Source organism: Heterocephalus glaber, unplaced genomic scaffold (genome assembly GCF_053883595.1).
Source record: "Heterocephalus glaber isolate CG9 unplaced genomic scaffold, H.glaber_assembly_v1.0 deba00001606, whole genome shotgun sequence".
In the NCBI taxonomy this organism is placed as follows: Eukaryota; Metazoa; Chordata; class Mammalia; order Rodentia; family Bathyergidae; genus Heterocephalus; species Heterocephalus glaber.
Genome location: NW_028258377.1, coordinates 36,513,498 through 36,524,866, shown reverse-complemented (window position 1 = coordinate 36,524,866; position 11,369 = coordinate 36,513,498). Strand labels below are relative to the sequence as shown.

The window sequence follows — 11,369 nt, the reverse complement described above, 5'->3', positions numbered from 1 at the left end:
CTGCTGAAATAGGACGGGACCCGGCCGGCACCTGGCCGGCATCCGCCCCGGGGTCCGCCGAGTGCCGGCCGCGCGCCCGGAAGTGGGGCGCCCGGAAGTGGGCGGGGCCGCCCGCTGGGACTCGGACTCGCGGAGCCCCCCTGCTGCGCCCGCCGCCCGTCCCTCGCCCCATCGGCGGCCCGGGCTTTGCGCGACCTTCTCCGTGCAGCCTGTGGCCCGCGGCCGGCTAGTTTCCCTTCTTGACATTTTATTCTTAGCGCCCGTTCGCAGCAGCCACGCTTCCCTTCCTCTCGGGAGTGGGTGCAGGTGCGCTGCACACCTCGGTCCTCTTTATTCCCTGCCCCATCTCCAGATCCCTTTTCCGTTCGCAAGCCACCCAGCTTCCTGTTTCCCACTGTCTGTCTTTCATTTATTTCTGGTTATTCTTTTAATTTTTACCAGTACACGTTTGCAGTACCCAGTGATTGCATTCATCCCAGGGAGTTGGTGCATGTGCACAGCACATCTCAATTCTCCCCTCCTTCCCTACTCCCGCCATCTCGGCTCCCCTCCTCTTCTGCAAAAGATCTATCTCCTTACCTCCTATTATCTCTCTTTTATTTTGCACTCTTTCTATTCTGAGTTTGTCATGGTAGAGAGACCACGCAATACTTAAGCTTTTGCGTCTCATTTATTTCAGTTACCATTGTAGTGTCAAGTGCATTCATTTTTCCCATAAATGACTCAGATTTATCCTCCTTTATGGCAGAGTAGTACTCCATTGTGTATAAATACCACAGTTCTTTATCCTTTCATCTGTTGATGGACATATAGGCCACTTCCAAGTGTAGCTATTACGAGTTCTGCTGCTGTGAACGTGGGTGTGCACGGATCACTATACTATGATGTCTTTAACTCTTTCAGGAAGAGACCTAGAAAGGGAACAGCTCTTCCTTCCTTCCGGGGGGTGGGGATTGAGGCCAGGGCTTCACGCAAGCCAGACAAGAGCTCTACACTGAGCTGCACCACAAGGCCTTTCTTTCTCCTAATTCCTGCTCTGAACGCCCTGTGTGCTCCCAGGACACGCTCACTGTCCTCACTCTGCGTTCCGTAAGTGCTGCCTTTTTATAGCACTTACCCCATTGTGCCATAATGGCTTTGTCAGTCTGTCTCTGCCCTTAGACTGGAAGCTCTGTGAAATCAGAGACAAAGCTGCTCACGTTCATCCCACACTGAACATATGCGTGTGCCCATGGCACCCAAGCTCAAAGCTCACTACGTATTTATTGAATAAGTAAACATTTACTTGTGTATCTTCATCTTCACCAGTCCCAGGGCCACTCCCCTTTCCACTTTTTGTTTTTGAGACAGGGTCTCACTATGTAGCCCAGCCTGGCCTTGAACTTGCAGCAATCTTCCTGCCTCAGCCTCCCGAGTGCTGGGATTACATGCCTGGCTCCATTTTCTTTGGTTTGTTTAAATGGGGCTGTATTCCCTGTACCAGAAGGGTTTGAGACATATGATAAATGCTCAAGGAAAAGAATGTGCTACACACAGCATGGGCAAATAGGAGCTGAACAAATGTTTACCCGTGAGTAGGGCGATAGTGGGGTGTTTATGCTGGGGCCAATGAGGGGCTGGCCAGTTTCTGGACTCCTTCCTGAACAGGTCTAGGTGTGACTTTGACATCTAAGTAGAGATTTGACCTTGCTGAGTGCAGAGGGGCTTGAAAATGTTCTTTTCTGGGTTTATTTATGCAGGAGAAGCCCTCTACTAACTTTCTATGCAGATCCAGGTAAACTGTTCCCTACCTTCCTCGGGTCAAACACTGGAGTAGAAGGAACAGAGGTTTGAGCCCAGGGCGGTTTGGGGGAAATGACATTCCCCAGGAACGACAGCCTGCTATTGCCGTTGCGACCAGCAGGTGGCAGGAAACACAAGCTCATCTGCGCCTGGACGGGCTGCACAAACTGGTGGTGAACTCGGAACGCAGGGAGGCTGCTGGTGCGCCTGCCGCCTGCCTAGGGCTCACAGAGGTGCCTCAGTAACCTGCCCAATGAGGCCGGCCAGGGAATTGGAAGCCCAGATGCCTTCTGTCCAACCAATGAGGTGACATGGGAGAATGGCGGGAGCTGGGGATTCTGGCCGAGATCACAGTTGTGAGGAGAAATTGGGGAGCGTTGCGACCCCCTCTCCTCTCACTGCCTGGGGCCTCAAGTCCCTGCGCAAACCTCCCGGGAGGAAAGCTGCTGCAGCCAGCCTTGCACACCTGCACTGTCCCAGCCACGCTCAGCATGGCTTACTCCGAGGGAAACTGTGGCCAGCCCAACTCCGTGTCCTTGTGGTTGAGCTCACGTTAATTCACACGTGCACCAGCGGAGGGGAGGAGAGGTGTAAGGCATGAAGCGAGCGGGGCTGGACAGCGTCTCTGCTTAGGAGCGGCTGGAAAACGGAGCAGCCTGCTCTGCCTGAAGACACCGACAGCAGCGTGCTGGAGGCGGTGCGTTCTCTTCTCGGTCCTGGGGGTTGCACCCGGGCCTCCCCTATGCCGGACCAGCGCTCTACCTTTGCTACATTCCCTAGTCTCTTTTTCCCTCTCTCCTCTAACTGTGCTCCTCCTACCTCAGCCTCCCAAGTACCTGCTGGGTAGCGGTGGTGGAGAAACAGCTGGTGCTAGTCCCATACCGCGGACAGTCTTCCCCAAAAAGTGTTTCCAGCTAACGTCACTGGTAGCGGGAAATGGCACAAGCAGCTAGTCCTCAGGGGAGGAGAAGGGTGGCATAAAAATGAATACCAGAGATGGCTGTATTTGGTCAGTTTCTTGCTCCGTTTATTGTTGCTTTTTGAGTCAAGGGTGGGGTGGGTCTAGTGGGCAGAAGGGCAGGACTCACACTAGAGGTCCCTTCAGAAGGCCTGTCTGGCTGGCTGCACCCAAGTCTTCCCTTGCCGGGTGCTGCCGCTTAACTCCCACGGACGTCTTCCGCCCCGGAAGACTTGCCTCCTCCCCATGGAAAACGGACAGAAGTGAACAGGATCATGTCGCTGATGTTGAGGAAGTGTATGGATGGAAATTGTGTAGATGTAATCATTTCATTTCTTGGTGCTTGTGTATCAGCTACTTTCATAGGCCCTGATCTAATCCTTAACTCAGTGCCCAGTTAGGCCTATTAAGTCTGTTTTATGGATGGAGAAACTGAGTCCAGAAAGAGTGACCTTGCACTCATATACCAAAGCGAGCTGAGGAGACAGAGTCCTTTGTCGCCATACAATGGCTGGGTGGACACCCATTTTAAATAGGTCCATCTGAAGGTTGGAGGACCTCGCTATGTCACAGCTGTGGGTGTGATCTGCCTGACAGGTCACAGTGCATGGGTCTTTGGTCACCCCGGCCTATTGCCAGAGAGATTTTAGGGCAGGCTCCCCTTTCCTCATCAGTTTGTTTAGCCCGTTTGTATGTTTGGCAGTGCCTAGTGCATGTTGGGCATGGAGCTGTGGACCTCATGATTCAGGGATTGAACACATAACTGTAAATCAAGGTCCTGTTTAGAGGGCCAGACATCAAGTTCAGTTGGAACACGGCCTTTGCTAGCCGCACCCCACCTTGTGTTCATCCCCTTCTCCAGGCATGCGGATTGGTGTTTTTTTTGGTACCGGGGATTGAACCCAGGTCCTTGTGCTTGCGGGGGGGCTTGCGGGGGCAGACGGCAGAACCACTGAGCTAAATCCCCGGCCCCAGGCATGCGGATTGGAACCCTCCTCTGGGTGGGTGCAGTCCCAAGCCGGGGCCGACTTAGGGAGGCCTTTGTAAGACACAGCCTGCACAAATGTGCTTGACAGACTCGCGGGAAAGCCTTAGTGAAGGAGCTTCAGCCGGGAGCTGGAGAGCCAGGGGACTGACACTGAGCAATGTACGCAGGAAGAGCCAGCCGGGAAGAGAGGACAAGGGGTCTGAAGGCCCGTCGTGGGAGGAGCTAAGAACAGTGCGGGTGTGTGGGTGCTTGGCTAGCCCAGGGAAGCGCTGTGGAGTGGAGGCTAATGAGGAAAGCGGGCTCTCCTAGCCCCAGGAGAAAGGTCTTTGAGAAATTAGCTAAGATACAGGCCATGGAAACCAGGCGTGGCGGCACACGCCTATAATCCCGGCACGGCACTGAGAGGCAGGAGGATTGCAAGCTCAAGGCAGCCTGGGCTATTTAGTAAGACTGTCTCCACGAAACAACAGAACAAAATGAAAGAACCAGGTAGGGTTTGTTCCAACAGTCTGCTTTTTTTTTTTGGTACTGGGGATCGAACTCAGGACCTTGCACTTGCGAGGCAGGTGGCGGGGCGGAACCACTGAGCTAAATCCCGGGCCCCTATGGTGGCCTATTTTGAGTGGCCCACAGCCTCTGAGGTGACAGATACTGGTGACTTGGCAGAGACCACCTGCCAAGTGCTGTCATTCAATCCCTCATCAGGTGAGACAGCCCTTAGGGGAGGGTCCTGCTTCTGTCCCTTTCCTGGGAGCAGAAAATAAAGGCTTGGAACGTGGACATCCTATTTGAAGATCTCACCTTCTGTGGTGCCTTTTCCTCCTGGAACCAGGCCCGTTAAAATAATGCAGGCGCTCAAAAAAGAAGTCATGACGAATAGTAATACTTCCCCTCCCCTCAACCCCACAGACAGCTCCCTGCTGACATCTGTTGGATGTCCAGGTGGTTATTTTCTCGATCCGTCAGCATTTGCCTCATTTGTTCTGCCTTTAGGTGTAACCTGGTATTTCCTGCAGCTGCTGGCATGGTTGTAGGAGGGACTCCTACACACCCAACTAGGTCATCATGGATGGGAGGGACGAAGATCTCAAACACTTTCCTCCCTAGTTCTCACCTGCTGCGCCCACAAAAGTACCACAAGCAGTAAGGAGCCCAGGAAGCGAGCGTCAGAAGGCAAGGCAGCCGAGGACATGCCACCCAGCCCACCGCCCCCCGTGGGCAGTGACCCACAGGCCTACCTTGTGATGTCGCCGCTTCCTCCGGAATCTCAGCAGCTCCTTGTGTTGCCGAGACACGAAGTTGACAGCGGCGTATTCTAGTAGGGCCGAGAACACAAACAGCAGGCACACTGCCATCCAAATGTCAATGGCTTTCACGTAGGACACCTGGAGGGAGAGGAGGGCGAGGGAGACACAGGTGAGTGGGATTCAGCCCTGCTTCCATACCCGTGCCTCCGCTCTCTGGGCTTTCTGTTACCTGTGGCCAATCACAGTCCTAAAACACTGATGGAAAACTCCGCAATGTAACATTTACCATCGCGTCCATTCTCGTTAGTGTGATGAAATCTTGTGTCCGGCTGCATCCAGCCCTGAGTGAATCATCCCTTTGTTCATCGTATCCCATTGTAGATGCTGTCCCCCTCCTGCTCACTCAGCAGGCTGCTGGGTTGTCAGAGTGAATGTTCAGATATTGCAATGGTTGTGTTCAAGTAACTCTTACTTTACTCAGTAATGACCCAAAGTGCCAGAGTAGTGATAGTGAAATTTGGATATGCCAATGAGAGGCTGTACAGTGTGGATCCCTATGTGAAAAGGTGGAAGTTCTCAATTTAAGAAGAAAAAGAAAAAAAAAAAAGAGTTGGATGCCACGGTTGCTAAGATCTACAATAAGAACAAATCTACCTGTGCTGTTGTAATAGGTGGGGAAAACATACTACATGAAGGGCTTCAGGCATGCATAGGGTCTTAGAACATAATCCTTTATGCGTGTGGTGAGATGCTCTTCAAATACATCAAATAGCCCGTATAGAAGGTTGGGAACACTGACTGGTATGTAGAAGAGTACTAAAGAGAGAAGCATGGTGAGTCTAACGTTATCATTGAGTAGAATAGAATGCACTGTTTTAGGTGAGAGAATGTTGCACATATTTGTTGTGCACAATTTACACATTTAAGATGTATATATATATTTTTTAAGATGTATATTTCAATGCCTTTTATAATATCCATGGATACGTATGACCATCTTCATAGTTTTAGAACATTTTCAAAGCTGGAGATGCCAGAAATGTAAAACACCTGCTAAAAACCACAACACCAGACAGCGAGCAGAGCCAGCCAGGAGAGAGGTCCCTTGGGCCACTACCACCAGCAGGCCTGGAGGTGGGGCCGCCCAGCCCCGAGCCACATCTTCCACCACCTGTCCTGGATGCTGGCCGTGGAGCCATAGGATTTAACATTTCCCCTGCTGGTGTTCGGTCTTGCTTTGGTCTGATTCCTTTCTATTCCCCATCCCTGTTTTAAACTAGAAATACTTATGAAAAGAATTACTCCGTGCCCCTGTATGTTGAAAGTTTGTCTCTGTCTCTGTCTCTCTCTCTTCTCCCAGGGCCTTTCTTCCCACACCAGCCTCCCAGAGTCCTGGGATTACAGGCGTGGCCTACCACACCTAGCTTTAATGTTCTTTTTGATTTTTACAGGGGCTCACAGCTAAGGGTTTGCTGTGACTCTCGGAAGAGGCTTTGGACTTAAACTTCTCAGCAGCACCGAAACTGTTAAGGCTTTGGCAACTCTTAGCGATGACCTAAATTTATTTTATATGATGAGATGGACATGAGCCTTTTGGGGGCCAGGGGTAAAATGTTATGGCCTAGATCTAAGATGTCCCCCTTAAATCTAATGAGTTCAAAGGTAGAGCTTAAAAAAAAAATTCTAATCCTGTAGCTTGATCCCTGGGCCTTCACACTGAGGTATGCCTCCAGTCTTTTTCAATTTTTAAATTTTGAGACAGGGTCTCACTAAGTCACTAAAGTGCGTAGGCTGTGCTTGGACCTGCAATCCTCATGTCTCAGCTTCTGTGAATGCTGAGATTATAGGCAGGCACCACTATGCCAGCTCAGAAATGGGACTTTAAAAAGTGAGTGGATTATGGGGTGCTGTATGCACCAGTGGATGAGCACATAGCTGAATTAGTTGTCAGGAGGGGAGGCCTCGCTGGAAGTGGTGGCTCACTGGGTGTGTGACCGGAAGGGTGTGTCTTGTCTCCACCCCTCCTCCTCTCTCTGCTTCCTGGTTGCCATTCGTTGAGCAGCTTTCCTCCAAGTCCTTCTGTCATGGTATTTCTGCCTTGGAGCCAGCTGTCTGTAGACTGAATCCTCTACAATCATGAGCCAAAATAAACTTCTCCTCCTTTAAATTGCAGGTATTGAGTATTTTGTCCCAGCAACCAAAAAGTGATTAATATATTATTTATAACAGCCAAAACGTGGAAATAACCCAAATGTCTTCCAAATATCTTGCTGACTAGCTAAACAAAATGTCATAGATCCATACAATGGGATATTATTCAGGTATAAAAAGGAATGAAATATGAATGCATTTTACAACATAGATGAACCTTGAAATGTTATGGTAATTCAAAGAAGCCAATCATGAAAGACCACAAATTGCACAATTCCAGATGTTCAGAATAGGCAAATCCATTCAGACAATATCTATTCATGTTTTTTGTTGGCTGGTGGGAGGAGGGAAGGAGTGACTTTCAATAAATATAAGATTTCTTCTTGGAGTGATGAAAATGTTCTGGAATTGGATGCTATCTGTAGATAGTTGTGTAGATAGGGCTGTACAATTTTTTGAACATACCAAAGACTCTGAAAAGAGGCTTTGCTTTAAAAAGAGCGAATGAATAAAAAAGTGAATGAAACAGAATGTGGAGTGTTAATAACAAATGATGGCAAACATTTAGTCTAGTGTTAACCTTGAATGGAACAGAATGTCGAGTCTAGCACAAAAAAGACAATAGAATATTATGTCTGCTGTTACCGTCGGACAGAGAAGAATGTGTTGTCAGGTGTTTATGGTAATCGGGGACTGGTTTCATGCATTTTTATAGTGAATGTAGCAGAACCTGAGGTCTGGGGTTGATGAAAGAACATGTTTCTGAGTTTCATTGAAAGTGTGACTAGAGGAGAGCGTATTATCTACTGCCGATGGCAAATGAAACAGAATGTCAGTTTCATATTAAATGTTAATGGGACAGTCAGTGTCATGCAGAACAAAAAAACAGCGTACAGACTGAAAGAGACAAAACAGACCAACCATATGTAACGTGAAGGGGAGCCTCGATTTGCATTTTTTGACAAATAGGGAAAATTTGTTTTTTCCAATACCAGGGATCAAACTCAGGACCTCGCGCTTGCAAGGCAGGCACAGAGCCACTGAGCTAAATCCCCAGCTCTCCAAGTAGGTTCTATATTGTACTGAATTATTTTTAATTCAATTACTTCTAATTCAACAATTATTGTTGAATTAATGGTAATTATTTAGATGTGAAATGTCATTGTGATCCTTCTTCTTTATTTTGATGTGAAGTGTCATGATGTCTGTGTAGCCTTAAAAGGCTTCATCACAAACTGCATCTCCTAGTATCTATGTATCATCTATCTATTTTTTTTTTTTTGGTACTGGGGATCGAACTCGGGTCCTTGTGCTTGCGCGGCAGGCGGCAAAACCACTGAGCTAAATCCCCCACCCCTATCATCTATCTACTGGCAGAGAAAATACATGTAAAATGATAACAAACGGTACAAGTAGGTGAGGGATCTCAGAGTGTTTGTTCTATTTCCGTTCAACTTTTCTGGATGGAAGCAGAATGTGAGATGCAGCGCGGATTGGAAATGGCGCAAAGACTGTGCTGAGCGCGAGGCCCACGCAAGCAGGGCGGGGTCTGGCACGGACGGTGGAGCAGAATGTGGTGTCTGGTGCTCGGCGAGCAGAGCAGAATGTGTTTCCGAGGGTAAACAGTGAGTGTGGTGGAAAGTGTGCCCGGAGCTGAAGACAGAAAAGAAGGCGTAGCATCAGACATCGCCAGGGAAGGGAGCAGGAGGCTGGGCCTCAGCTGGGGTGAATGGAGAAGACACTGACAGCGAATGAAGCAGAGCAGCAGGTCTAGTGCTCAAGGTGGATTAGCAGAACGGGAGGGCTGGTGTTGGCAGTGAGGAAGAGCATGCTGCATTCAGTTAGGTGGCTGAAGGAAACACAGTAACGGCTGCTATCCGAAGTGGATGGACCAGAATGTGTCCAGCATAGGGTGAGTGGAGCAAGATGCGGTGTCTATGGCGAACGGAGCAGACGTGCTTTGCGAGTTAATAGTGAATGCGGATTGAAATGTAAAGACGGATTGAAGTGTGTTCAGAAAAGGCATGCGAGTGCTGTCCTAAGAAAGAACTGCCTGCAAGGCTGACCCTTGGCTGGTACCTGGTGACGGGGCTGAGGGGTTGTCCCCACTTTTCGCACCGCGAGGGAGGCTCACTGCCTGGACTGCTTGTGCCAGAGACGTGCTTCATGCTGGACATCTGCCTTCCGTCTGCAGGTCTGGAATTTTGGTACCTGCCAGCCCCTAAGTAGAACTTTGGGCGCTGAGTTTCTCATGAGTCTCTGCCCAGCCCGTGTGGGCAGAGACATCGCTCACCATGCGCCTGCATTCTGTGGGGGAGCCTCTGAGCTCTCTGCGACTCCTCATGGCAGGGGAAGAGGAAGAAAGCAGTACATGGGTACATCCTGTGCCCTTTGCCTTGTTATCTAACCATGCATTCTTACTGAACTGCCACAGCACACCTCACTGTGGGTACAAATCCATGCTGAACCCTACGGATTCTTGTATCAAATCTCTGAAAGTGACTGTGGTCACAGTGGTATTGACCATTAATGGTGAAAAGCAGAATGCTGTCCTTAACTTGAAAAGGACAATGGAGGACATTGCGAAGTTGAGAAGTTGAGTTTTAACGATTTTTGGTTGTTGTTTTCCTTGAGACGGTCTTGCTATGGTGCCCAGGCTGCCTTTGAGTTCCTAGACTCAAGGAATCCTTCTGCCTCAGCCTCCTAAGTGGGTGGGACTGCATGAATATGCCACTGCGGCAGGCAGTTAAAAAACATTGCTTTGTTTTGTTTATGTGACGTTTTAATAGTAAATGAAGCCAAATGTGTGCCCAGTGCTGCTAGAGAGCGCGGCAGAATGGAATGTCGAGTGGAAGGCGGATAGGTTGGAAAGCCAGACCTGCACTCCGAGTTCCTGCGCCACCTCGGTGCTCACCTTGGGCAGGGATGCTCGGGAGCCGGAGCTCTGGGTGGTCATGGTGAGCACAGTGGTGATGCCCAGGCCCACGCGGGCGGGCGCCGCATCCATGTTGATCCAGAAGGAGATCCAGGACAGGATGACGATGAGCAGGCTGGGGATGTACATCTGGATCAGGTAGTAGCCCATCTGCCGCTCCAGGTGGAACCGCGCCTCGATGCAGGTGAATTTACCTGCAAGAAGGGACATGAGAAGGAGTCGTAGCCTGGTGGATGGGAGCAAAGGTTTAATTCCCAGATGGCTGCAGCTGGAGTCTGGGGCAGCCTCCCAAGGGGTGAGTTCTGAGTCCCTCTCTATCTCAGTCTCCTCATCTGTGTAACCAAGGATAACTCGGTTGGCTCTCTGTATCCCTGGGATCTGCATCCATGGGTGCCACCAACTGTAAGTAGAAAATATGCAGAAAGAATACTGTATCTGCTGGGCGTGGTGGTGCACCCCTGTCATCCCAACTCAGGAGACTGAGGCAAGAGGATTGCTTTGAGTCTGAGGCCAGCCTGGGCTGCATAGTGAGTTCAAGGCCAGGCTGAACTGCACAGGGAGACCCTGTCTCACGTGGTTACTCATTTGGCTCTGTGGAAGACAGAATGAGATGATGCTCCTGAAGAGCTTAGCCAGAACCTCACATATCATAAATGCTCGGGTTGGCACTTGCCACCAGCATGCCACCTTCCTCATCACTGTTTTAATGCTAAGTGAGAGGTAAGCAGCTCCCTCCACCCTTCTGCCAGCTGTCTCCCCAAACATGACTTGATCCTGTCGCCTCTTGTAAAACCTTTCATTCCTTTCTTCTCTCCTTAGACGAGGAGGTTTGTATTACCTACAGAAGAAGTTCAGATTCTTTAGTCTGCCCTTCATCACTTGAGCTCTAACCTGTCTTTCTGACCGTTTCCCTTCTTTCTTCACCCTGATCATTACCCCAAAGCCTCATGTTTGGAAGGTGATTGGATTGGGGGCATTATAGCTGCCTTGCTGCTAGGCAGGGTCTGGTCGTTAGGGGTTGGTCACCGGGGGTGTGACCGGAAGAGGGCCTCCTCCTCCCCACCTCTTCCCTTCGCAGCTGTTTGCTTCCTGTTCACCATGAGGTGAGCAGCTTTCCTCCGCCCAGCCCCTTCCAGCATGCCGCCAACCGTGCAGCTTCTAAAACATGAGCCAGACTAAACCGCCTCTTCTTTTTTTTCTTTGGTACTGGGGATCAAACTCAGGACCCTGCATTTGCGAGGCAGGCGGCGGCACCACTGAGCTAAATCCCCGGGTTAAACCTCCAAACCTGCTCTTCAAGGTATGGGT

The 11,369-nt window shown here is 50.0% G+C and overlaps 1 protein-coding gene and 1 long non-coding RNA gene across 3 annotated transcripts in view; one reads left to right on the top strand and one right to left on the bottom strand.

Moving 5' to 3' along the window:
* The window catches only part of Glra1 (glycine receptor alpha 1), a 101,254-nt gene that overhangs the window by 21,330 nt on the left and 68,555 nt on the right, over positions 1-11,369 (bottom strand). For both annotated transcript variants that reach the window (XM_013078811.3, XM_004836543.4), the window contains exons 7-8: positions 10,041-10,255; positions 4,967-5,113 (exon numbers count right to left, since the gene is read on the bottom strand). In XM_013078811.3, the coding sequence (XP_012934265.1) occupies positions 4,967-5,113; positions 10,041-10,255 (362 nt within the window). The remainder of the gene's footprint in view (positions 1-4,966; positions 5,114-10,040; positions 10,256-11,369) is intronic.
* LOC147823004 (uncharacterized) overlaps positions 3,012-11,369 on the top strand; it is a 28,951-nt gene continuing 20,593 nt past the window's right edge. The window contains exons 1-2 of the long non-coding RNA XR_015444843.1: positions 3,012-4,217; positions 4,722-5,144. This is a non-coding gene — a long non-coding RNA (uncharacterized LOC147823004). The remainder of the gene's footprint in view (positions 4,218-4,721; positions 5,145-11,369) is intronic.